General features: G+C 34.8%; 1 protein-coding gene across 18 annotated transcripts in view; it reads left to right on the forward strand.

Moving 5' to 3' along the window:
- The window catches only part of SEC31A (SEC31 homolog A, COPII coat complex component), a 64,345-nt gene that overhangs the window by 5,004 nt on the left and 31,744 nt on the right, over positions 1–27,597 (forward strand). For 11 of the 18 annotated variants that reach the window (XM_060147922.1, XM_060147926.1, XM_060147927.1 and 8 more), the window contains exons 2-14: positions 5,490–5,572; positions 6,208–6,331; positions 7,618–7,816; positions 9,832–9,927; positions 11,195–11,335; positions 12,709–12,851; positions 16,960–17,059; positions 19,370–19,531; positions 19,732–19,884; positions 22,155–22,391; positions 23,289–23,363; positions 24,796–24,834; positions 25,330–25,407. In XM_060147922.1, coding sequence (XP_060003905.1) covers positions 5,494–5,572; positions 6,208–6,331; positions 7,618–7,816; positions 9,832–9,927; positions 11,195–11,335; positions 12,709–12,851; positions 16,960–17,059; positions 19,370–19,531; positions 19,732–19,884; positions 22,155–22,391; positions 23,289–23,363; positions 24,796–24,834; positions 25,330–25,407 — 1,626 coding nt within the window. In that variant the 5' untranslated portion in view covers positions 5,490–5,493. The remainder of the gene's footprint in view (positions 1–5,489; positions 5,573–6,207; positions 6,332–7,617; positions 7,817–9,831; positions 9,928–11,194; positions 11,336–12,708; positions 12,852–16,959; positions 17,060–19,369; positions 19,532–19,731; positions 19,885–22,154; positions 22,392–23,288; positions 23,364–24,795; positions 24,835–25,329; positions 25,408–27,597) is intronic. The other 7 variants (XM_060147928.1, XM_060147931.1, XM_060147934.1 and 4 more) reach the window with 2 other exon arrangements.

A 27,597-nucleotide genomic window follows, 5' to 3' on the forward strand; every position in this document is an offset into this window, starting at 1 on the left:
TAATTATCAAAAAAATTAAAAATACACAAAAATAGATAACAGTGAAAGAGATTTTTTAACATTATAAAACCAAACATAGCAGACTATGATAGAAATGAGAGTAACCATTTTTGTCATATCAGTAAGTTTTAAATACATTTATTAGCTAATCTATTAAAATTTTTTCAAATTGGATCACTAAGCAAAACCTGATTTTTTTTCACTGTATTCAAGATAGCCAGGGAAAACAAAATGGTTCAGAAGTTGAAAAGGCCAAAGAGCACACATAAAGGCAAATAAAAAGAAAGCTAGGCTATTGATCTCAATATGAGACAAAGTGAAATTCAGGCCCAAAGGCATTATTTAAGATGAAAAATATCCTGTAAAGCTAAAATATGTATTTGACAGTGAACATTTAGCATTGTGAATATCTGTCTACCTATGTATTCAATATGTAAATATGTAACTATGTACTGAATAACAAAGTAACTTTCATAAAGCAAGTTTTAGGAGATACCAGGAGAAATAGGCACAAATGCACTAGTAGCAGGATACTTTTAATTTGCTGTTCTTGATCCAGGACAGATCAAGTGGGGAAAAAAATAATAATAAGTATATAGAAGACTTAAACAATTAAGTCAGTAGGATAGACTTGATTAACATATATTGAACTCTGAAAACAGAGCACCCCTTCTTTTTAGGTCTTCTGGAACATTCACAAAAACTTGCATAGGCCCCAAAGAAAACTTACATAAATTTCATAAAGAAGAAATAGTACAGAAAAATCACAATGCAGTAAAAATAAAGGCCCCTCCACTTGGATATTAAATTCAAACTGTTGTATCAATGGAGAATACAAATGGAAATTGTAAAATGGGTGATCATAATGATGAAAACACTAGTAATGTATAGGATCCAGTTAAAGCAGTGTGCAGAGAAAATTCAAAGCCTAAAGAAATAATAAAAATGGGTAAGTGAAGCATTTAACTAAAAAGTTAGAAAAAGAACAAAGTAAACCAAAAGAAAGTACAAGGAAGGAATTAATAAAAATAAATGCAGGGCTTCCCTGGTGGCGCAGTGGTTTAGAGTCCGCCTGCCGATGCAGGGGACACGGCTTCGTGCCCCGGTCCGGGAAGATCCCACATGCCGCAGCGCGGCTGGGCCCGTGAGCCATGGCCGCTGAGCCTGCGCGTCAGGAGCCTGTGCTCCGCAACGGGAGAGACCACGGTAGTAAGAGGCTCGCATACCGCAAAAAAAAAAAAAATAAATAAATAAATAAAATAAAATAAATGCAGAAATTAATGAATTCAAAAACAAGAAAAGTAGAATAAGTAAATCCAAAATTTGGCTGTTTGTAAATACTCAGTAAGCAAGTCAGTAGCTAAGTTAATTTTTAAAAGGAGGGTAGGGGAAAACAAAACACAAATATTCTTAATAAATAAGGACTAATCACCATACACAGCACAAATTAAAAGAATTATGGGGAACTTCTCTGGTGGTCCAGTGGTTAAGACTCTGAGCTCCCAATGCAGGGGGCCCGGGTTTCATCCCTGGTCAGGGAACTAGATCCCACATGCCACAACTAAAAAAAGATTCTGCGTGCCGCAACTACAGATCCCCCATGCTGCAACAAAGATCCCACATGCTGCAACTAAGACCCAGCACAGCCAAATAAATAAATAAATATTAAAAAATAATAACATTGAATAAAAGAATCATGAGTCTACGTTTGAGTCTAAACAAATAAATTAGAAAATTGTAAAAAAAATAAAATAAAGGAATATCATAGGAAAATGTAATTTACAAAAAATGACCTTGAATAAAGAGAATTCAGGACTTCCCTGGTGGCGTAGAGTTTAAGAATCCGCCTGCCAATGCAGGGGACACGGGTTTGAGCCCTGGTCCGGGAAGATCCCACATGCCACAGAGCAGCTAAGCCTGTGTGCCACAACTACTGAGCCTGCATTCCACAGCTACTGAAGCCTGCATGCCTAGAGCCCGTTCTCTGCAACAAGAGAAGCCACCGCAGTGAGAAGCTTGCGCACCACAAGGAAGAGTACCCCCACTCGCCACAACTAGAGAAAGCCTGCGCACAGCAACGAAGACCCAATGCAGCCTAATTAATTAATTAATTAATTTTAAAAAATTTCAAATAGATCAATTATCCATAGAAGAAATAGAGAAAATTACCAAAGGAGTACTTTCCCCCAAAAAGCACCAGACCCAGATGTTTCACAGGAGAATTCTGTTAAATCTTTAAAGACCCAGTAATTCCAATGCTGTTTTTGAAAGTGTTCCAGAACATAGAAAAACTCCCACATTTGTTATGAAGCAAGTATAACATTGATACCAAAACCTGACAAAGACTGTACAAAAGGAGAAAACTATCGATTGAATCTCACTTAAGGCTCTAGGAGTGAAACTTTTAAACAAACAAAATCTAGCAGCACAGTAGTAGAACAATACATCATGGTCAAGAGAAGTTTATTCAGCATATGAAAAGATGGTTCAATATTAGGAAATCTGTTAGTGTAATTTGTTTTATTGGTAGACCTAGGGAGAAAAATCATATGATCATCTCCAATTACCTAATGAAAAAGCATTTGACAAAATTCAACACCCAGTCTTTATGAATAGCATTCAGTAAAACAGTAATCATTGGCCATTTCCATATATATATATATTGTACAGATATAAACGTGTGTATATATGTATATATACACACAAAAATATATGTATGTATATCTCAAATTCCAAAACCATGCTCAGTGGTGATACAATAGGCTTTCTCACTGAAGAACAAAACAAGACAAAAATACCGCTGTTATCACTACTCTTGAATATGGTACCATTAGTACTGGCTAGCTCACACAAGAGAAAGATATCAGAGGAATGACAATTTGAAATGAGGAAATAACTGTCACTGTTGGCACATGGTATGAGTGTATATGTGGAAAACCCAACAGAATCTACTGAAGCACTACTTCAAGAAGAGAATTCAGTAAGATAGCAGAATTAAAAATGAATGTAAAGAAATCATTAGCCTTCGTATAACAATAAGAACATAGACATTATAATGGAAGGGAAAAAAGCCACATTTACAAACAAACCAAAAGAAAATACTTAGGAGTAAGCAAACCCAATATATCAAAAAAATTTCAAACGATACTGAAAGATAAAAAAGAAGGCTTAAATCAAAAGACAGCAAGTTCTTGATAGGAAGATTCAGCATTGTGTCAGTTCTCCATAAATTAATTTACTAATTTGGGTACAGGTTCAATAAAAAACACTAACGTTCTTTTTTTCTTCTAAAAACTAAACTAAAAAAAATAGTTTTTCTTCAAAAACTATTCTGAAGTTTAGTTTTAAAAAAAAAAGTAGGGTTTCCCTGGTGGCGCAGTGGTTGAAGAGTCTGCCTGCCGATGCAGGGGACACGGGTTCGTGCCCCGGTCCGGGAAGATCCCACATGCCGCGGAGCAGCTGGGCCTGTGAGCCATGGCCGCTGAGCCTGCATGTCTGGAGCCTGTGCTCCGCAACGGGAGAGGCCACGACAGTGAGAGACCTGCGTACCGCAAAAAAAAAAAAAAAGAATAAGCCATAAATGAATTTGCTAGAAGAAAACTATTGATGAATGTCTTCATAACTGTAGCATGCAGAAAGCCTTTTCTAACTAATCAAAATTCAGAAACCAGTTTTTTTAAAGTGAGAAATTTGACTGTTAAAAAAATAAAAATGGTACACTGATACAGTGGAATATTTTTTCAGTGCTAAAAAGAAATGAGCTATCAAGTCACAGAAAGACGTTGAGGAACCTTAAATGCCTATTGCTAAGTGAAATAAACCAATCTGAAAAGGCTATATGTTGTATGATTATAACTAAATGATGTTCGGGGAAAAGGCAAAACTATGGAGACAATAAAAAAGATCAGTGGTTACCAGGGAGGGAGGGAAGAGGAGGGACAGAGGAAGAGAGGGATGAATAGGTGGAGCACAAGAGAGTTTTTAGGGCAGGGAAGCTTCTGAATGATACTAAAACGGTGGATTATACATTTGTCAAAACCCATAGAACGTACAACACAAAGAGTGAATCCTAGTGGAAGCGATGGACATTGGTTGATAATGATGTGTCAGTGTTGATTCATTGATTGTAACAAATATACCACTGCGCTGTACAAGATGTTGATGAGTGGGGAGGCTGCGTTTGGGAGGCAAGAGGGCAAGGGAGGGAGGTATGTGGGAACTCTCTATACTTCTCATTCAAATTTTCTGTGAACCTGAAACTGCTCTAATAAATAAAATCTATTTTAAAAAAATGGAAATTTTGTGAAAGGTAAAAAAAAATAAGCAAAATCAAAGATAAAGTCTGATAGCTTAATAGAAAAATGGGCAAATGATATAGACAAGAATAGACAGAAAAGGTGACAGAGAAGGAAATATGGATGACCCATAACCATATAAAAAAAGATGTTCAACGTTATTTATAGTATGAGAAATGCAAATTACAACTATCCAGAGCTAACATTTTTCACCTATCATGCTGGTTACCCTGGAAGGTCTGTAGGGCAGCAGCTACTTATGGATTACTCTTGGGAGTATGAAAAGGTACAGTTGCCATGGAGGGCAATTTGGGAGTATCCATCAAAATTAAAATTACTTTTATCCTTTAACGCATCAGTTTTACCTCTGGAAATCTACAGCTTTCCTTGCCCATGAGTGAAATAACATGTATATATGGCCATTTATTTCAGCATTGTTTGTAAAAATAGCAAAAGATTAGAAACAGCTCAGGTGTTCATCAGTAGCAGGCTAAGTAATTAAATTATGGTACATCTTACAGTGGAATAGTATGCCATGTGAATGCATTTATGTAAAATAACAAATTTTTTTTTTATGCTATAGCACAGTACCTCCTGAATTTTTCTACCAGAGTAACTTTAACAGAGAATATATAAAATAATGGCATGTGGGTTTGTAACTTGGAGTGACCATTCAAAAAAAATTTTCTGCTTTATCTTTATCAAATCTGTGGGTTTGCTTTATTCTCCTCTGTGTTAGCCTGTTTTAATTTAAATTAATTTTTCAAACTGCTTTTATTGTTGAGTAATTCTGCTCCAGGAAGATGCACTTTGTTTATTATGTGCCGTCTCTTACCCCTGATATACTGCCACCCATATTGTCTTGTCTGAGAAACATATTGTGTACCAAGATTAATTAACCAAATACTGTCCCTGTTTTTGCAGGTTTCTTTCCAGACTGATTTTTCAACTGAAGAGCTATAATCTGTAAACAGTTAGAATAGCCCTATATTTGTCTCAAAATAATTTAACAAGTTTCTCTTCTTTCTAATATTGAACATTTCCCAACAAATGATACGTAGACCAATTTGACTTACTGGCATTCCAGCACTACTAACGATGTATTGGTTTGTCTAGTATATTTCTATGTAAAAAAATGTTTCTTTGTTCCGTATTACATGTTTATTATATTTCTGTGTGAAATATTCTCTTTAGCAGGATGAAGTTAAAGGAAATAGATCGTACAGCCATGCAGGCATGGAGCCCTGCCCAGAATCATCCCATTTACCTAGCTACAGGTAAGTTCAACAGAGAGAAGATAGTATGAGTCACCTAATTCCTTCTCTTCCGCATCTGACTTATTTACACTTGTCCTTTAAAATTCAGTTCAAGCTTCATCTCCTCTAGAAAGTCTCTCCTTCCCTGGCGAGATAATGTCCAACCTTCGGATCAGCTGAGTTCTGTGCTTGTACATCATAGCATTAATCATGTGTCTTCCCCACTTCATAGAATTGTGCTTTATCTTTATTCCTCCAGTATTAAGCACAATAGATAACATGTAAAAAAGTTAATAAAATATCAGTTTGAATGAATGAAGAACAGTTTTGATGCTAGCATTTTTATATAAAAAGTTGGAGTTATATCATATGTAACTATAAGCATGGGGCTGTTTATACAGAGAGGTTTTAAAATATCTATAGGCTTAAAAAATTATCTTCACTACCCACTCGTACAAACATCATCTCTGAGCCTTGCATCAGAATCTTATTGCTATAGTAATTTAAGCATCTGCTCAGTGGTATATGTGCTGAGATTTCAACCACTAGTGCAGCATTCATGAGTGAGATAATTGAAAAGTGTGCATTATTTTGTATGGTTTTCTCTGAGTCTTTTATTTTTGCATGTGTAGTTACCATGAATGTATTTTCTGTAGGAACATCTGCTCAACAATTGGATGCAACATTTAGTACCAGTGCTTCTCTTGAGATATTTGAATTAGACCTTTCTGATCCATCCTTGGATATGAAATCTTGTGCCACTTTCTCTTCTTCTCACAGGTATGAGATTCAACCTTAAATTCACATGATTATTCAGTTATATGTTGTGGTTGATGCCTAGTGTGTCTACAAATGTTCCGTTATTAGAAACTGTAAGGAATACTATCAATGACGTGAAATATTTTGTGAAAAAATATGAGTGCATTTCTACGGAAGTAAAAGAAGTGTCTATCTGTTTTATTGAATTTTTTACTACTGACTGTTATGTGTAGGATAGGAAGGAGAGGCTCTAGTTTCTAGTATTTTCTTCTTATGATATAGTAGAGTTACTTTCTTTTATCTCCTTTATCTCACCTGTTTACAAAAAAAGGTAGGCACGACTAGAAAAAGGAGTAGTTGGATGAATATTAAGATGTTAATAGTGATTTTCCCTGAATGGAGGTTGGTTTTTTTTTTCCCCTTGTACTTATCTATATTTAAAAATACATTTCACAGAGAATTTTATTGACATGATTTCTGATACAATAGGTGTTTAGATCACCTTTCCAAGTACTTAAGCTGTATTATAATGCAGAGAAGGACACTTTTCTTTGAGTAGTAAAATATGCTTTATTGCCTTAATAGCTTGGCAAGTTTTGGGGAAGAGTTTTACCTTAGCTAACAATACAGTTCAGATGATGGAGTCTCATGGGACCTCCCATAGTCTTCCAAGCCCTCCCACTGTGATGGGAACCCCAGATACCTTTTGTCTAGCAGTTTTTCTCCTCACCACCATTTGTCTTGTATATCTCCACGCTGCCACCTTGCCAAACCATAATCTTTTATTCTCCACCAGTGGGGTACTTGTCATAATAGACATAATTTTGATGTCACTTTTCTACTCTCAGAATACATTATTTTTCTTAGAAAATTTCAGATGACTCCCTTAACTCCTTTACTATTTAACAAGTAATTTGTTAGTACTTCTGTAGTCAAGTAAAATCAGGGAGGTGGTTGATTAGCTCTATTTTATAAATGAACCAAAGTAACTGGCTTAGGGTCTCACAGATTCTAAATGGTAAAACCATTCTTAAGCTCATATCTTTTGACACACAAATCAAGTGTACTTTGTCATATTAGCTCTACAAAAGAGTTTTTATACTCTTCAAGATTACAAAATGAAACATGTATGTATGAGTATAAATAAAAACTAAAATGCCATTTCACCAAGTTATGCAGTTACCAGAAATAGAGGAGAAGCAGTGTTTTTGAAGTATTTATGAAAACAATTAAATGTATAATTTCAGATTCTTTTCTACATTTATTTGACTTCAAAAAAGAGTTATTTTGCTCATTTTCTCTTAAAGGTACCACAAGTTGATTTGGGGGCCTCATAAGATGGATTCCAAAGGAGATGTCTCTGGAGTTCTGATTGCAGGTGGTGAAAATGGAAATATTATTCTTTATGATCCTTCTAAAATTATAGCTGGTGATAAGGAAGTTGTGATTGCCCAGAATGACAAACATACTGGCCCAGTGAGAGCCTTGGATGTGAACATTTTCCAGGTTAGACTTTTGACATTTATTCTTAATTCTTGAGATAATGTGCTGCTTATTTTATATAAGTATATGAATCTGCTGTGCCTCAGTCTTGAAATTGAAAGCTAAAACTGTGCCTGTGCAGATTGATGAGTGAGTGTATTTGTTTGAAGAATGGAGGGTTCAAGGGCTTCCCTGGTAGTGCAGCAGTTGAACATCTGCCTGCCAATGCAGGGGTCACGGGTTCGATCCCTGGTCCGGGAAGATCCCACGTGCCGCGGAGCAGCTCAGCCCATGCGCCACAACTACTGAGCCCATGTGCCTAGATCCCGTGCTCTGCAACAAAGAGAAGCAACTGCAGTGAGCAGCCTGCGCACCACAACGAAGAGTAGCCCCCACTCGCTGCAACTAGAGAAAGCCAGTATGCAGCAATGAAGACCCAACACGGCCAAAAATAAATAAATTTTAAAAATAAATAAATAAAGATCTTGAATTATTAGGATACTTGAGTATAACCAGAAAATGAATATTATCTTTTTTTTATTTTTATTTTTTTTATTTTTTATTTTTTTGCGGTACGTGGGCCTCTCACTGTTGTGGCCTCTCCCGTTGCGGAGCACAGGCTCCGGACGCGCAGGCTCAGCGGCCATGGCTCACGGGCCCAGCCGCTCCGTGGCATGTGGGATCTTCCCAGACCGGGGCACGAACCCGTGTCCCCTGCATCGGCAGGCGGACTCTCAACCACTGCGTCACCAGGGAAGCCTGAATATTATCTTAAGAAAGTTTAAAATAGTTATTTTTCTTGTATTTTAAATAGATACTTTGGGTATAGAAATATAGAAACCCTAACTTCTTCATTTCTGCGTCTACTCTTCAGATTAGATAGCTAATTCCTTTGTTAATTGGATTAATCAGCTGCTGATTTTTGGTTAGTGTCTTGTATCATAGGTGGCTACTACCAGAGTTCCTCTGTTTTCATAGTTATATGTCAGTTGTTTATAGAAGTATTAATGAGAGTGAACAGTAAAGGATGAAGGTCAGTATATGAACCTCATTATCTTCCTGTACTTCATATCACAATTTTAGGGTCTTTTTGACCCTAAAATTGTGCCACCAGGAACTAGATTGAACATAAATGAAATGTAACAAGATTGAGCATAAATGAAATGTAAATACGTGAGGACAAACATAGAAAACAAATTTATGGTTACCGAAGGAGAAAAGGCTAGGGGAGGGCTAAATTAGGAGTTTGGGATTAGCAGATACAAACTACTTTATATAGAATAGATAAACAATAAGATCCTACTGTATAGCACAGGGAACTATATTCAATATCCTGTAATAAACCATAATGGAAAAGAATATGATAATATATATATATAACTGAATCACTTTGCTGTACACCAGAAACTAAAACAACTATTTTTTTTAATTGAAGTAAATCAACTATACTTCAATAAAAGAAATTTTTTAATAAATAAATATGTGAGGATTTAAGACAAGAGATTTTGCTAGCCCTATCTTGGTCCAGCTCCAGAGGCTGGCTTTGAGGTATCCTGAGATAGATGCCATTATTTTAGGATTTGGCTATTTGTCTGAAGCAAGAATTGGTGACTTATTTTTGTCTCCCACAACAGGTCCCCTTCCAGAGATGCAAACCACAAGCAGTAATGCCCATATAGTTGCATAATTAAGAATTTATCCATGCAATTACTTTTTAATGTCTTATATTAAAATGTCAGTAGATGTATTGTCTTTTTAGTTTAATAGAATTTATTATTGTCTTTTTAGTTTAATAGAATTTATTAAATTTAATTTAATAGAATTTTATAATGTTTCTTTAACAATGTTTCTTTAAAAAACTGAAATATACATTTCAGATTGTTATGCATAGTTTTTAGGAATTCATACATTTTGCTTTTTTAATTAGAAAAATTATATGCCTTAAAACAGACAGGTCTTTCCAGCTCTGAATTGGATTATTCTGAGTTCTCTTAATTATTTGTAAGTGCTATTTAGTTGTTAATTGTTTCTTATTACAGACTAATCTGGTGGCCTCTGGTGCTAATGAATCTGAAATCTACATTTGGGATTTAAACAATTTTGCAACTCCAATGACACCAGGAGCCAAAACGCAGGTATTACATTGATTTCAATGTAATCAAAAGAACCAAAATCAGTTTTTCTACACTTTGTTTTTTTCACACAGAATATATTTGTTTAAAATCAGTTTTTAAATGTCACTGATTTTCCTTCAACATAGTAAAGTATTAATAAATATGTTTCTTTAGAGTATCAGTGAATCCTTCAATAGTAAATATTTATTTAGCACTTACCATGTGCCAGACACTGTTTGATATACTAGACTTATGGTAGTAAATAAAATAAAGTCTTTAATAATTTTCTTAGGTATAATATTTTATATAGTTTAGTATTTTATATAATATGGTATCTTAACAATATCCAACCTTACAATAAAAATCATAGACTAGAGAGGAAACTTATTTTTTAAAAAAACACTCAACCTGTTTCTTATGTAATTCTAATAAGTTGAGAAAGAACAATCCTCCCCCTGCCTCCTTGAGTTTCTTTATGTTGTATAGACCAGTGGTCCCCAACCTTTTCGGCACCAGGGACTGGTTTCACAGAAGACAGTTTTTCCACGGACTGGGGTGGGGGGGTGGTTTTGGGATGATTCAAGTGCCTTATATTTATTGTGCATTTTATTTCTATTATTATTACATTGTAATATATAATGAAATAATTACACAACTCACCATAATGCCGACAGGAGGTGGAGCTCAGGCAGTAATGTGAGCAATGGGGAGCAGCTGTAGATACAGATCAGATGAAGCTTCGCTCATTCACCCGCCACTCACCTCCTGCTGTGTGGCCTGGTTCCTAGCAGGCCGTGGACTGGTACCGGTCCGGGGGTTGGGGACCCCTGGTATGGACTATTCAATTTGAGTGGCCATTATAACGGGCCCTAACATTTTGGCGATCTGAAAGGTAGCATAATAATAGTGTGTGGCCTACCATTTATTAAAGATAGTTTTCTAGGTCTAGGTTGTAACTTTTGCTCTGCTTAGATGTCTGTCATATTGACCAGCATCTACTTTGTGGTCTGTTATCTACCTTGGAGCAGTTGCAAAGTAAAGAAACAGTGCTTGGTTTGTAACAGGAGCTTAATAAATGCCTGGTGATAAACAAGGTAAAATACTTGAATTGGCATATACCTGAGCCTTAAACTCTATTGCATGATGTTGAGAACTTAAAAATATAAAAATAAATTTTTGGAATGAATAGATCCGATTTTTAAGTAATCCAGGTTTTAAAAAGAACTATATTTTGTAGTTAAATTTGATTATTATTGAGAAATGGCTTTTAGTAGTTTATTCCTTATAGCCCCCAGAAGATATCAGCTGCATTGCATGGAACAGACAAGTTCAGCATATTTTGGCATCAGCCAATCCCAGTGGCCGGGCCACTGTGTGGGATCTTAGAAAAAATGAACCCATCATCAAAGTCAGTGATCATAGTAACAGGGTAAGTTTGTGATTGATTTGTGACAAACATGTTTTATTCCTGCTGTAGCTATTCCTATATAGTTTGTCAGAGTAGGCAACAAATCAAATTTCTATAAAGTCAAATCCTGTCTTTTTATGGACCAATCATGTTGGAATGAGAGGTTTCTTCCTTTGGGGAAAATAATAAAATTCCTACTAAACCACACTGGATATATTAATGATGAAGAAAAAGATTGGTTAATCAAGGGGGTTATTCCATGATATACTGGTTGTTTTGCTTTGCTAGCTGTTACAAAGCATTATAGCAACTTTTTAATTCATCTTTAGCTTTCTCAAGAATGTAAAAATTTTCCCTGCTAGTAATTTTATGACTATGAAGCTGTAGTTTCCAGACTCCTGGCTTCATCTTTTCTGATTAGGCACTGCTAAAGTGAGCTGATGTTCTCCCGCTTAACACAGTATATGCTGTTGTATAACACATTACATTTTCAGCTTTATAGATTCATTAATATTATGTCATCATGTGCTATAAAGTAATTTAGACACAGTTTAGGCCTTGTCTTATTAATTTGTTTTTAATTACATTGTTTAGTTGGACATTTAAAAAAAAAACGAGTTTGCCTAAATCAGAGAATACATATATAACTTAAAAACAACAATAATAACAACAACAACAAAATTTTACAAGAATGTTTCTTCAGGGTATTATTTTTCAGTGAGTCAAAAATTTTAAAACAAATTTCAGTGGAATAAAGTATACAATAAACATTTCAGTCATCTTTTGGAATACTTAATAGTATCTGAACTTCCAGGTAGTTCTCAATAATAATGTTAATTTATCCCATGTGAAAATTGAAATAGTAGTTGTTGCTTTAGACACTTTATCTTGATTTTTATGGTGAAATAGAGGAAAGATATGAATTTTTTTGTCATTTAAATCTTATCTCTTTATTTTAATTTTTCTGAAAGTATTAAATTTTAAATTTATATAAAACTTTTCCCCTAGTTACAATTTTGACAGGAGATCTCATTTTTGGTATAGAATTATTCTGGCCCAGAATGATTTTATGTATCAAAGGGTTGGCTGAATTGAAAACCTTTAAACTTTTTATGTTTAATACTACTGTTTAAGAGTGTTTAATAGAATTTAATAGCTGTATGGAGTTTTTTAATAAACTGAAATTTTAAATAAATAGAAATAGATTAAAATAATGATTAAATAAATAAGAATTCTTTTTTTTAATAAGCCTGAGCTGATGTTTGGTACTGTTTGCTTTAACAAAGACATATTCCTCATGTTCATTTTGGCTTTTCATAAAATAGTATGACTAAAAATAAATAAATAAATAAAATAGTATGACTGATAAAAATGTGAGCCTTAACTATGTACAGATGCATTGCTCTGGGTTGGCGTGGCATCCTGATGTTGCTACTCAGATGGTCCTTGCCTCTGAGGATGACAGGTTACCAGTGATCCAGATGTGGGATCTTCGCTTTGCCTCCTCTCCACTCCGTGTCCTGGAAAACCATGCCAGGTATCTTGCTGCTCTTCCAAAAACACTTAATTTGTGTATTTAAAAAAATGTATTTACTTACTACTTTGAATTATCAGATAATTTTTTTTTATTTACTTATATAGTTAGTTATTTTTGGTTGGGTCTTCTTTGCTGTGCACGGGCTTTCTCTCTAGTTGTGGTGAGCAGGGGCTACTCTTCATTGCAGTGCACGGGCTTCTCATTGCAGTGGCTTCTCTTGTTGTGGAGCACAGGCTCTAGGTGCGCGGGCTTCAGTAGTTGTGGCACACAGGCTCAGTAGTTGTGGCTCGCAGGCTCTAGAGCACAGACTCAGTAGTTGTGACGCACGGGCTTAGTTGTTCCGTGGCATGTGGGATCTTCCCGGACCAGGGCTTGAACCTGTGTCCCCTGCATTGGCAGGTGGATTCTTAACCACTGCACCACCAGGGAAGTCCCAGATAATTTTTTTAAATTAGGGAATCTACTTTGTCTCTGTCTTGTAAAAGTCAATGTAAATGGTTTATTTTTATTTTAAGCAATAGTCATCTGATATTCTATACCAAAAAATGGTAATCAAATCATATCACAAAAACATGAAAATGTGTTAATGGATTTTCCACTACTTATTTCAAATAACAGTTAATAGATCAAAATTCTAGTATATCACAACATTTTGGGACAACTCATGACCTTATACAGTTTGATCTTTATTTGGTTCATCATGCTTATCAAGAGTCTTCCGTAACATTAAATGTCAAGCAACAATTGAAAAGTTTGTTTTATTTCTGAGTGTTTATCTTTTTTTTTTAACATCTTTATTGGAGTATAATTGCTTTACAATGGTGTGTTAGTTTCTGCTTTATAACAAAGTGAATCAGTTATACATATACATATGTTCCCATATCTCTTCCCTGAGTGTTTATCTTAATTTAAAAAGCAAACATTTTTGAGAAATTAGGTGGTTCATTCTGCCTTTAATTTTAATAAATGTGTGGATGCTCTAAAAAAGGTATGAGAATTGTCTTGTGTTAGTTTTAGTAACATTAAATTTAGTTTGTGGGAACTCGCTGCTGGTCCAGTGGTTAGGGGTCTGTGCTTTCACTGCAGGGGACACGGGTTCCATCCCTGGTTGGGGAACTAAGATCCTGCAATCCTCGCGGCGTGGCCAAAAAAAAAAAAAAAATTTAGTTTGTAATTACGCACATTTCCTATCATTAATATTCAGGTACCCAGGGAGTTCATGCACATTTGTTCAATGTTTTTAAACGAGCAACAAATCCCTTTTAATGTTATAGTACTTTCTAAGTACTTCGGGCTTTTTTCTTCTTTCCTGTTTGGGGATATGTAAACTAAAATTTTAAATCCCTTCACGCCCCACCCCCCCACCCCCACCCCCGCCCCCGCCCCGTAGTGGAATTACACACTTTGAGAAGTCTTAAGGTTTGTGACCTCTCCTTGAGCTTCTTATAAAGGAGAAAAGAGTCTGGTCAGAATGTAATCCTGTTTAGATATTATGCTTCAATAAGCTCTTTGTAAAGAAAGGATGATTCTGAGGTGTTTTAATATTTTTCTCACACTGGGTAAGGTTTTATTTATTCATTCAACACTTGCTTATTGAACACGTACTCTGTACCAAGCACTGTGCTAGGATTCAGTAATATAACAGACAAAAATTCCTGCCCTTTTATTACAGAGTATTGAGCACAGTAGGTCCTTGTTGGGAATCTGTTTTAAATATAGCAGTGTGTATATGTTAATCCCAAACTTGCAAATGTTAGCTTGATTTAGGCTCATAACAAACCTATGGTGTAAATACTATTATCCCATTTTACACATTGGAAATTGAAGCTTGGCAAGGCTAATAAGCTTGGCTTAGGTCTCAAAACTAGTCAAGTGCTGACTTCCAACCCATACATACTGATCCTAGTATCTATGGTCTTAACATTACATTCTGCTGCCAATTTTAGGAGTGGTCATAATTTAGCAAGATAGAATACCATACTGGGTGCCAGGAGCAAATCAACCTCACTAGTTCTCAATTTTCTCCCTCTAGTAAATGCAAGAGTTGGAGTATATTATGATTATAATATGATCTTTAAGGTCCCTTCCAGTTCTACAATTCAGTGATTTTAATACTTAGTAAGAACCTAAATGTTCCTTAACATGTGATATTAAATATGATATTGATTTCTTTAAAAGGCTTTCTTGACATACCTTGAAATTTTTGACATGCATGATTAGATTCTAAAGAGCGGAGACAATAAAAGTTCATTATTGCTACAATTGGGGAAAGTTGAATATGGACTCTAAAGTATTGCATATAAATGATAAATATTTTCAGTATGTAATTGTATTGTGATTATATAGGAGAATGTTCTTATCCCCAGAGATAAGTGTAGAAGTGACATGTCATAATAGCTGCATTTAACTCTCAAATGGTCAATATATAGAGAGAAAGAGAAAGACATAAAGTAAATGTGGCCAAATCAGTGAATCTAGGTGAGGAGTATAAGGGTGTATATCACACTATCCTTATAATTTTTACAAAGATTTTAATGCTTAAAAAATAAAATGTTGAAAAAAAATAATAAAATAAAATAAAACGTTGGAAACAAAAGGCATTCTTAAATAATTTGGGTCCTTTTCCTATAGCGTATTTTCCTGATTCTGAGAGGACTTAGATTGTAAGAAATATCATCAAATTAAAAACAACTTTTGGGGAAAATAAAAACAATATATACTTTGATGATAAAGTTTATCTGTATTTTGGAAATTGAAAAACTGTATCTTAGAATTACTGTAATGTTTTCAGGAAAATGTAAGATTATTAATTTGTATGTTTTTGTTTTAAGAAATACACAAACGTAATTCTAGTTTCTAGTGTTTTTCTAGTCCCTGTTATCTACTAGCTGTATTTCTACTATTTTCTAGTATCCAGTATTTAAATTATAGTTTCTAGTATTTTTCTTCATGGTCTGGTAATGTTAACTTTCCTTCTTTCATCTCTAAACAGCAGAGGCATGAATGTAGAAAAAACAAACTATTATATAGCACTTTTTTCTGGATGGTGGGATAGAGGGTTTTTTTTATTTTTACAGGGGATGCTAATCTGAATTTTCAAAATATCTACCAAAAATACTACTCTGTTTATACTTAGTATAAAAAATCCAAAGGATATTAAAACACAAAAAGAATTATAAAATCAAATCTTTAGTATTTAGATCTGTAATATTTCTTTGTGAGGCAAATTTAAAATGCTTCCTTTCAGTTAAAAAAAACTCATGTAATAGGAGAACTACTCCAGTAACGAAAAGTAGAAAGTTAGTAAACAAAGAGTAGAAAACATGAAATAGGTTTCCTACCCATCCATAGGTAAAACTTTTATTGTACATATCCTTATATATACATAACCCCATTTATGCAAGTATTTAATGTAATTATATGTTTTATACAAATTTATGTACAGAGTTAACCTTTTTTCATTGGTGAACAGTATATAATAATAAGAAACAGATTTCTACAGCATAATTTTTTTAACATCTTTATTGGAGTATAATTGCTTTACAATGGTGTGTTAGGTTCTGCTTTATAACAAAGTGAATCAGTTATACATATACATATGTTCCCATATCTCTTCCCTCTTGCATCTCCCTCCCTCCCACCCTCCCTATCCCACCCCTCTAGGTGGTCACAAACCACGGAGCTGATGTCCCTGTGCTATGCAGCTGCTTCCCACTAGCTATCTGTTTTACGTTTGGTAGTGTATATAGTCCATGCCACTCTCTCACTTTGTCACAGCTTACCCTTCCCCCTCCCCATATCCTCAAATCCATTCTCTAGTAGGTTACAGCATAATTTTTAACTACATATTTTCTCCTTAAAAGATGATCTGCAATTTATTATTACGCTGTCCGTGTTATTGGGCATTTGTTTTCATTTTTTGCTGTCATACACTGCATACTGTATTGAGTATCTTTGTAATGATCAAAGAGCATACACATTGCTAAGTTACTTTCCAGAAAGATTATATGAAATTATACTTCTCTTAGCAGTGTGTGTCTCCAAAACTTAGAGGAAAATAATTTGGTTTTCTCAAGATTAAAAATTTCTTCATCTGTGTTTCTTATAGGGGGATTTTGGCAATTGCTTGGAGCATGGCGGATCCTGAATTGTTGCTGAGCTGTGGAAAAGATGCTAAGATTCTCTGTTCCAACCCAAACACAGGAGAGGTATGGGGAGGAAATGTTTCTCAAACTTACAGCTATTATAATATTTTATCTCTGGTTGAATAAGAAAATTTCCATATGAATTCTTTAGTACATGATTAAAATTAAGAACGTGAAAGTAGACGGAGGTGTATGTGAAATGTAACTCTAGCAGAGATTTTATTATGAGCATTATCTAAGCTCAGCTGTTTCATCTGGGGATATCAATCATTGAAATAGTGTCTTTGAACCTAGTAATCACCCCCCACCCGCCATTTCCAATCAAAGGTGTTTAACTAGACTCAGAAATACTTGGTTTGATTTATTTAATGTATTTTCTGGAAATAAGTGTCCTCAAAGTAGGAGTGTTCAAGGTTTGGGTCTTTTTCTTGCTTTACCTTTCCTGAAGATCCTCTTTGATTTTTGGAAATCAGTGGATGCAGGTTTTTAATCTCTCTTCTGAACTCTACAGCAAGAATATAATACTTTATAATAAAATATTTGTCATATGTTCTACCCATGGAAACTTAGATGGGGAATTTTACCTTATTAAATATAAATATTATATAAATATAATTTCATTTGCTTTGGGTTGTGGGCTAAAAATCTCTTTTGCCTAATATTTTTCTTCTTCTTAATGGTTGAATGGTTTCCCTCTCTTTCACTAGTGGGCAAGGCACCATGGATTCTAATTACAGCTTTTAAACTTTTATTGCAAGTGCCTTCCTAGTTGCCCTGATGGTATGCTAGTAAAAATAAGTATCTTTGATGGGTATTTTTTTTGTTTTTAATTAATTAATTTATGTATTTATTTTTGGCTGCATTGGGTCTTTGTTGCTGTATGCAGGCTTTTCTCTAGTTGTGGCGATGCGGTGTGCGGGCTTCCCATTGCTGTGGCTTCTCTTGTTGCGGAGCACAGGCTCTAGGCGCGTGGGCTCAGTAGTTGTGGCTCGCGGGCTCTAGACCGCAGGCTCAGTAGTTGTGGTGCACGGGCTTAGTTGCTCCGCGCTATGTGGGATCTTCCCGGACCAGGGCTGGAACCCGTGTCTTCTGCATTGGCAGGCAGATTCTTAATCACTGCGCCACCAGGGAAGCCCTGTTCGATAGGTTTTAATCTGTAACATTAAAATTAAAGCAAGCACTTTTGTTATTTGATTTGTGGTTTAAAGTTTTCAGTTGCAGTGATGTCTGTAAGAATATAGAAACATAAATGTTAGAGGAGACAAGAGAAAAAATAATAATTTTTGCTTCATAAGATTTGTAGACCAAATAATGAAAGTGTTTCATTTTACACTCCTTTCCCAAGTGAGTTCAGAATTCATGGAAATTACTGTTCTTTTTCAACTATGTAATTTGATAAAATGATTTTTTGCATATGCTTAGTTGTGTGTGCTTGGACTTTGAAGGAATAAACTTTTAGTGCATGCTGCAACTAAAAATTGTAATAGATTTTTATTCAAATGCAAATTAGGAATAGACAAGTGATTCAGATGTCAAGAAGCTAATAGTCTTATAAATCAGTTTAAGCATCAAAGAGGAGCAGGCTAAATGCCTTTTCACTTTATTTTGTTTTCTTATAAAATAAAACATTATTTTAAATGTCAAGGAAGCCAAAGTTAAGTAAATTTGATTCATTTCTTAAAGCCATAAAACCTGTGCTCCTAAGAGCATCAGTTACCATCACACTGAGTTAGCAACAATTATTACATTATTACATTGTAAAGTTAGTAAACAATTATTACATTATTTATTTATATCAGCCATTTTTAATAGTTTTTCTATATTCTTTTCCTTCTAAAGAAAACTGGTAATGCCAAATTCTCCTTTGATTCTGCAATAATAAGAATGATGTGTACATGTTTTCTCACTTGACAAGAAGCCAAACTTCTCGGTGAATTTTTCCTTCTCAAGAATTTTTTTTGAAATTTGATCTTCAAATAATCTAAACGTGGTTCTTTGGATCTTGGCAGGCAAAGTCGGTTGGCTAGGACCCCATCGATCTTTTAGAGTTCAGCAAGTTGACCCTAATAGAGTATTCTGGTCTTTCGGGTGCATCCTCTAGTACCATTTCAGTAAAAACAGGAAAACCTCATTTTTTAAGATGTACTTATTCCAAATCTGGTCAAAATTTTGAGCAGCATTTCTTTTTTTTTTTATCATAATGAACTTTTCTTGTACTTTAAAGAAATTTTTACAATTGTTGTTTTTCCTGGCTGGATACTTTGTAAAAGTAAATGTTTAATAAAGTTGTATTTGTTGATCATATTTATTCAGCTGTTTTGGCTATAAAGTGGCTATACTTTTTTCTGACTTTTTTTTTTTTTTGCGGTCTAGGTGTTATATGAACTTCCCACCAACACACAGTGGTGCTTTGATATTCAGTGGTGTCCCAGAAATCCTGCTGTCTTATCAGCTGCTTCCTTCGATGGGCGTATCAGTGTTTATTCTATCATGGGAGGGAGTGCAGATGGTTTAAGGCAGAAACAAGTTGACAAGGTAATAAGAAGTGTTAAGGTTTTTTATTATAACACCTGAAAAAAATCATCTTACTGTGTAATTATTTTGAAAATAACTTTACTGATCAATGATACCAATTAATTGGATAATTGTGATAAAAAATTTTTTGGATATGACTTGAAAACATGTAATATAGTCTTGCATAAGTTTCAAAAATCTCACTTTATTTTATTTTTTAGCTTTCATCGTCTTTTGGGAATCTTGATCCGTTTGGCACAGGACAGCCCCTTCCTCCGTTACAAATTCCTCAGCAGACTGCTCAGCATCGTATAGTGTTGCCTCTGAAGAAGCCACCCAAGTGGGTCCGAAGACCTGTTGGGGCTTCCTTTTCAGTAGGTGGATTTGCTTTTATGGTCCATAAACACAAAGGACTTACAGTAAAGTGTTATTATAGGATCACTCAGATGGAAGAGGGCTGAGTTTGAGATATGTTTGTGAGTTTTCATCACTCAGAAAGGTTTCTCGGGAAAAGTGAAACCTACTCCCTTTTTTTCTTTTTTCTTTTAAATTGTAATAAAATATACATAACAAAATTTACAATTTTAACCATTTTAAAACTTACAGTTCAGCAGTATTGAGTACATTCACCTTGTTGTGCAACCTTTGCACCATTCTCCCTACCCCACTTTATTAAACTTGTTTTCCTTCTCTATCTCTCCTTCCTTCATTCCTTCTTTTCTTTTTGAGAGGGTCTACATTCTAATTGTTACAAGGTCCACTATGGTTGTACATCTAAACTATAGCCTCTAACCTAGCAGCACTTACGACAGCACTAAAGCTGATATTTTGATTCTCCATCTCTCGTACTGGGTTCCAGACTCACGTGGGGAAGAAAGGAGTGTTATTTGTTGTCTTTATAATACTTCAGTATTAGTGAGTGGACATGCGCTTTTCATTCCAAAGATAAATATATAGTGAACATCCTCTGTTTGTCAGGTACCACTTTAGGCACTGGAAACATACCTGTGAACTAGATAGAGTCTCTGTCCTCAAGTAGCTTATATTGGGGGGCGGGGAGGCTTTTCTGTACAGTTTGATTTTTCTTTTAAACCTTGTCCATACATAATTTTATAATAAGTGTTTTATTATAACTAACTAGATGGATGGTTAGGATTCAGTAAGTAAAGTGGAAAGTGATAAAAGCAAAGATTCAAAGGCAGGAGAGCAGATAGTGGAGAAGACCAGACAAGAGGGATGAGAGATTAATTAAATCCCAAAGTGATGTAATCAAAGGTCTATTATTTAGGAAGATGAGAGTATGTAGTATGGTTTGGAAGGGGGAAAGACAAGAGTAGATGTGCAGTCATACAGCAGTTCAGTGCAAAAAGAATTAGGCAGAAAAATAGCAATGTAAAAGAAAGAAATCAAGAGATTTCAGAAGAGATCAATACCTAGACCTGAGGAATGAATTTGAGAGGCCAAAGGAAGAGTTCTGAGCCTGCTTAATAGGAGAATGACAGCAAACATGTACCTGGGAGCCCCCCCATAGAGAAATGAAAACGCCAATGAGTGGCAAAACCTAAGTGCTTATATGCTAGGTTGAACAAAGAATGGCAGTTGTGGAACAGTAACTAAAATATGTAGAGACTGATGGAGATAATTTTTATTTAACAAGGTCTGTTTGTATAGAGTTCTCCCATCCTGGACTCCCATATCTGGTGATAAGGATGTATCTTTCCTCCTGATGTAGGGAGAGCAGCTCTCACATGTGAGTTTCATCTCCTGCTTTCAGAAAGAAAAGAGGAGGTCAGGGTGCCTTTCTTGCTCCTGTTGTTTTTCAGTATTCTTCAGCTCAAAATAATCCTTAGGTCAAATGGCATATTTTGTAGCAGCATAATCCACCACCTTTTAAAACGTGGAGCCTAGAGTAGAAAGGCAAATACGTACAGCTAATAGTTGAATCAAAAGAGAGAGATAGGGCTTCCCTGGTGGCGCAGTGGTTGAGAGTCTGCCTGCCGATGCAGGGGACACGCGTTCGTGCCCCGGTCCGGGAAGAACCCACATGCCGCGGAGCGGCTGGGCCCGTGAGCCATGGCCGCTGAGCCTGCGCGTCCGGAGCCTGTGCCCCGCAACGGGAGAGGCCACAACAGCGAGAGGCCCACGTACCACAAAAAAAAAAAATATATATATATATATATATATATATGTATGTGTATATATATATATATATATATATACACATACATATATATATATATACACATACATATATATATATACACATACATATATATATATATACACATACATATATATATATATATATATATATATATATAATAAAATATACTGAGGGTGTCTGGGATGGCAGAGGTGACATTTGCCCAGGCTTTGAAGAGGAATAGCATTTAGTATGTGGAAGTTAGTAAAAGCAAGTAGGTGAGAAATTGTGGGGCACAGCAACTGGGACCTTTTATGTAGTAGGTGGGTGGTGTGAAGAGGAAAAATAATTGAAGGCTGGGGTCAGATTGTGGAGTAGGGGAGTGTATCACCAATTGCATCCAGAGCCAGAGTTCTTTTCCTTTAGCCGGTTTACAGTCAGTACGTTTGAGGGCCACATCCTTGTCGTTGGAACTGATTTTGTTTACTTGTTCTATTCTAGTTTGGAGGCAAACTGGTTACCTTTGCGAGTGTCAGAACACAGCCTCAGCAGGGAGCTGAGCAGCAGCTGCAGCAGCACCACGTGCGCATCAGTCAGGTCGTAACAGAAGAGGAATTCCTTAGCCGGTCAGCCCAACTTCAGCAGGTCGTGCAGTCACAAGGATTTGTCAGTTATTGTCAGAAGAAGATTGATGCTTCTCAGACTGAGTTTGAGAAAAATGTGTGGTCCTTTTTGAAGGTAAAGTTGGTGTTAAGCAATTTTATTTCATTATCTGCAAATTCACCTATTTCCATCATATTCTAAATCTGTCTTCCTGTTGAAGAAACAATCGAGAGAATGTGATTTGGGGATCTCCTGATGAAATTAAACCATATGGAGAGTACATGACCTAACACTTTATGTCAAGAGTTCTTCCTTCTCTGCTGTGAAAAGCCTAATATGAAATACTTTTTTAATAAGTAAAAAATAATATAATAGCTAATTTTAAGTGAGAGAGACATAACATTCAACAGACCTATTTTAAAATTAGAACATAGAGCTTAGTATAATAAAAACACAGAGTATTTAATTTTTGTAGTAGGTCTAATTAAGGAAAATGGGGAAAGAGGGAAAAGGTATAGGGGAGAGAGGTTGGAGGCATTTCTCATTCCTTTTACTGAGTTGCATTTACGACAGTAGAATAATAGAATTTTCCGGTTTGTCATTTTGTCTCCATGGGAATATCTATTTCTCAATTCTGTTTTCCAAAGAAAAGAAATCTTGAATGCAATCAGGTTAAATTTATTTTTATATTTTGTGAGTAAGTCTTAGTTTTAAGAAAGAGTTTTAGGACATCACATGTTTCACATAATGTGAGTTTTGCACTCATGTAACCTTTGGACATGACTTTGTTTTTACAAAAATTAGTTTAAATGTAAGTTTTATTCAACCTGGGTAATTAATTACTAGTAGGCTTACTATTTTAAAAAATAACTTCTTTAGAAAAATTTCTTTGGATTCTCTTATAAACAACCTTTTGGTTGATATAGTAAACTTTAGGTAATTTTAATAATTCTGCTTGGAATTTGAGCAGTTAATTAAAAATTAGGCCTTTAAATGCAATTCTTTGTTTCAAGAATATGTCTTCTTTTAAAGGTAAACTTTGAGGATGATTCTCGTGGAAAATACCTTGAACTTCTAGGATATAGAAAAGAAGACCTAGGAAAGAAGGTAAACTTTTGGAAAAGTTTAAAGGCTGTGCTTACACAAATAAAATATTTATGTAGCAGAGGTGTTTTTATTTTTTAAAAAGTTCAACACAGATTGTTTCAAATCATTCAGTAAACATTTAATAAGAATTTATGCTTGGTTGCCAAAGTTTTTCATACACGTTGTTAAAGGTGAAACTCCTCATTGTACCTGAATTTAGAAGCTGCTAGAACCACCTTTAATTCAAACTCGATTTAAAGAGCTGTGTCAGGGAGAATTGGGCCTTGAAAGAAAAGAGGCTGTGAACCTCAAACACTGGAATGACATTTAGTTTTTTAAGAGGAGGTGTAGCCAGCGGCCCTGGAGGAAAGAGAGGGGGGAAACTTAAGAGATCACCCTGCATTCACTACAGCTTAAGTGATGAAAAAGAGGGTACTGTTTTGCACCCCCGCTGTTTATGCCTTCAGCCCACAATTCCCAAACTGTTCATTAAGTTGGTCCAGCTCACAAGTAACTAGTAAATATTTTGGAACAAGGGTGTTTTATTCTACTAAACCTGAATAAACAAAAAGCCCAAGTGATTTGCTTAACATTTTAATGTAAAAAAAAAAAAGATTACTTTTTAAAAAAGGAGGTTATATTCCAGTTTTATAGTTTTCTTCTCAGAGCGGCTTAATAATTATTCCACAGTGTTGACATAAACAGCAGTTAAAACACTCTGACTTTGGAAACCTTGAAGGATATATTTAGAATTCTTTGTATAATTTGTATTAACCCTTTGTCATTCTTTGAAAATGACTGAAGTCTTCTATAGCATTGCAGAATTATCGCATATGCGGAACAGGTTGAATACTGTGCACTCTGGGCAGTCAGTGCTGAGCACATTGAAGATTAGTCCCCTTTAATGTCAGATAGACCTGAGCTCACATCACAGCTCCGCTGCTTACTGGTCATGTGTCTTTCCTCACTCCTTTAGATTTTTTATATTTAACTTTATTATTAGTCTAAACTTCTTGATGCTATAACTTGGTTTGCAAGAGATTAATATGAAAGTTTTACTGCAAACCTGTTAGCAAAAAATGAGGAAATAAAATTTGATTGTCAAAATACATCTAGTAACAGTTCTTTCCATAGTAAGTCTCTGAAGAAATATTTTTTTAAATTATAGTTATTTTATTTAAAACAAAGTAGACAAAAACATGCTTGTTTTGAGGTTAGTTTTACAATTTGAATAGCAGAGTAAGATGACGTGTGAGCAATAAAATAGATCCATGTAACTGAAACTAGCACCATTGAGAATCAGTTCTGCAAAAATTTTATTCTTTTCTTAAACATGCTACCCCTGATCTGAATTTTGGATTTTTGCCAATGACAATGGAGTAAGAGGTGAACATTTGCTATATGCCTTGAAATAGAATTCCATTTGGTAGCTGAGTTGTTGTCTTTATTTCAGATTGCTTCGGCCTTGAACAAAGTGGATGGACCTGATGTGGTAAGAGAAGGCCTTTAAAAATAGCTACCTTCTAAAATTTTGGTTTAGGTCATAAAGAAGAAAATATAATTTAGGAAATTTGTTTTATTGCTTTACAGTTTAAAAACAAATGCTTATTGTAGGCATTTTAATACATGAATAATTCTCTGTAAAATAGCATAAGTTATAGCTAGTAGAGCTAGCTATAGCTAGTAGAAATTCCTATGTTTGAATTTCACAACAGAGGCAAAATGAAATCAGTGACTGCTCAGATACTTAACGTTAAGCTCTTTGTTGCTGAGGGACGTTTGGCAGGAAAGAAGTGTTAGGTCTTAGCAGTAATGGCTCCCTGCTTTTCCTCTGATGTTGTTCCTCAAATAAATTTACTTAGTGTTGCTTCTTATGATTAAACTAGCTCTGAATGTTGTTGGTTGGGTCTTTTGTCTTCCTTGTTCACTAATAACCTTTTAATGCTACATTCTTCACTTTCCTCTGTCATTGTTTTGTGTACCAAAGGCTCTTAAAGACTCTGACCAAGTAGCACAGAGTGATGGGGAGGAGAGCCCTGCTGCTGAAGAGCAGCTCTTGGGAGAGGTACTTATTTTTCTCATTTTTAAGTACATTGGGAAAATATGTGATATTTGTTCATCTCACATTGAAATATGGAAAATTTTCTTGACTACTTGTTCCAAAATAAAGCTGGAGTTTTCTTAGAGATGTTTAAGGTAGAAGTCTGTTTACTAATTTGATAGAAGTATCATCTCTAAAATTTTTAGTTCTCTGACCTAGCGTCTGGATTATATGGTTTAAAATTAACAGCTGATGTGAGATTGACTTAGTTTGGTCAGATGCATATCAAGATGTCAAATTGAAAAGATACTTTATTCAGAAATCCACATTGCATTGCATGTAAAGGTAATGTTTTTTCTTGACACATTAATATTTACAACTCACTATCAGTGGCATAAGCTTCTGAATTAATCTTGAACTTTGAGTCCAAGTAAAGAATATTTCACTAAATAATCTGATCATCCTGATTCACTATAAATGCATCCTGAGTTGTAGTGACAATTTTTATAACTAGGTAAAAAGAGTCCTTGAAAACAGAGTTGTATCATTAATTTTTTTCCTTTTAATTTTCTGAGTTTTTTTAAGCCACTAATATATAATTCTATAATTTATTTTTCTTGCTTTCTAATTATATTTCATCTTAGAAAATTAATCAACAAGTTCTTGTTTCTCATCTCATATTTGACTTTTTCATTGTTCTTTGTGATATGGGGATATTCTGATTATATAAAGTTTCTTACAACCTTTTACTAAGTTATAATTCCTCAGTAAACAGACTATTACAAGATGATTATTAAAAAATACTTTCCTTAGAAGTGGATCTTCTAACATTTATTTAACTCAGGAATACAGGATATGGGTAAAATCTTGCTGAAAATTTGAACTAATTTTGGGAATACATAGAATTGTAGGATACATTAAAGAAACGTACTTTCATTTATATACAACTGGACTAACTATGTATTATCAAAGAGAGGGCCATTTGTAAATACACTCGTGAATTAATAGGTAAATATATATTTAACAAAACAGTAGTCATCAATGTGTGCTTTCAGAATATTTGAAAAAATGTTGTTTAAGGTGGTAATATCTTCTCCTTTATCTTGATGATGCTATTATTATGTAAAATAAAACATAGTAGCTTACACACTAAAGATAACCAGCACATAATAAGTTGTGCATTTTTTCACTTTATGTATATTTCAGAAGTCCATATATAAAAGTTTATTAGTTGCTTTTTGAAAGCAAATTTGAAAAATTGTTAAAAGATATTTTTGATAAGTTTGTTAGTGAATATAATCAGATCAGTATCTGATTTATTCCTCAGTATGAATAACAAGTTTTACAATTTTTTTTTTTTTTTTTTTTTTTTTTTTTGCGGTACGTGGGCCTCTCACTGTTGTGGCCTCTCCTGTTGCGGAGCACAGGCTCCGGACGTGTAGGCTCAGTGACCATGGCTCACGGGTCCAGCCGCTCCGCAGCATGTGGGACCTTCCCGGACCGGGGCACGAACCCGTGTCCCCTGCATCGGCAGGCAGACTCTCAACCACTGCGCCACCAAGGAAGCCCAGTTTTACAATTTTTTAATTTCAGTTTTTAAATTCTAAAATGCTTCTCTTTTGTTGGGGAGAGAATTAAGGTTATAGTTATTCTCCTGTAATAGTATTAACTAATTAAGCATTATTAACAGATGATGCTCTACTGTGCTCTACACTAAAATTATCCAATTCAAAAATGCTCCTGACTTTGAATTCTAGGCACTAACATTGAGATGTATAGGTAACACGAGCACAGAAGATAGATATTTTATCTCATGTAAGACAGATGTGTTTTTTCTTTTAATTTCTCTATAATCTCTGACACATTTTATTTTTTGTCGTCTTTTGAATTTTTATGCATAGAAGAGAAAGCATTTAAAGTATTTGCCAGCAGTATGCCTCCATTATATTTCTTTTCTTCTAAAGAAAGAAAATATTGAATTTATTTTTACTCAGTCTTACAAGTAGTTTCAGAAATTTGTAACAGAACTGTATATATTTTTACCAGACCAACCTGCTGTTCCAGGTGTGACTAATTTAAGAGAACACAAAATCTCTAATTGAATTTTAGTATATTTATAAATAATCTGTTTATATTGCATTTATATAAGGACGCCAGGTGGTTTTCTTTTTTTCACGACTGAGTCAGTTAAAACCGAAAGACTCTTATAACTAT

Source organism: Lagenorhynchus albirostris, chromosome 4, assembly GCF_949774975.1.
Source record: "Lagenorhynchus albirostris chromosome 4, mLagAlb1.1, whole genome shotgun sequence".
Lineage (NCBI taxonomy): Eukaryota > Metazoa > Chordata > Mammalia > Artiodactyla > Delphinidae > Lagenorhynchus > Lagenorhynchus albirostris.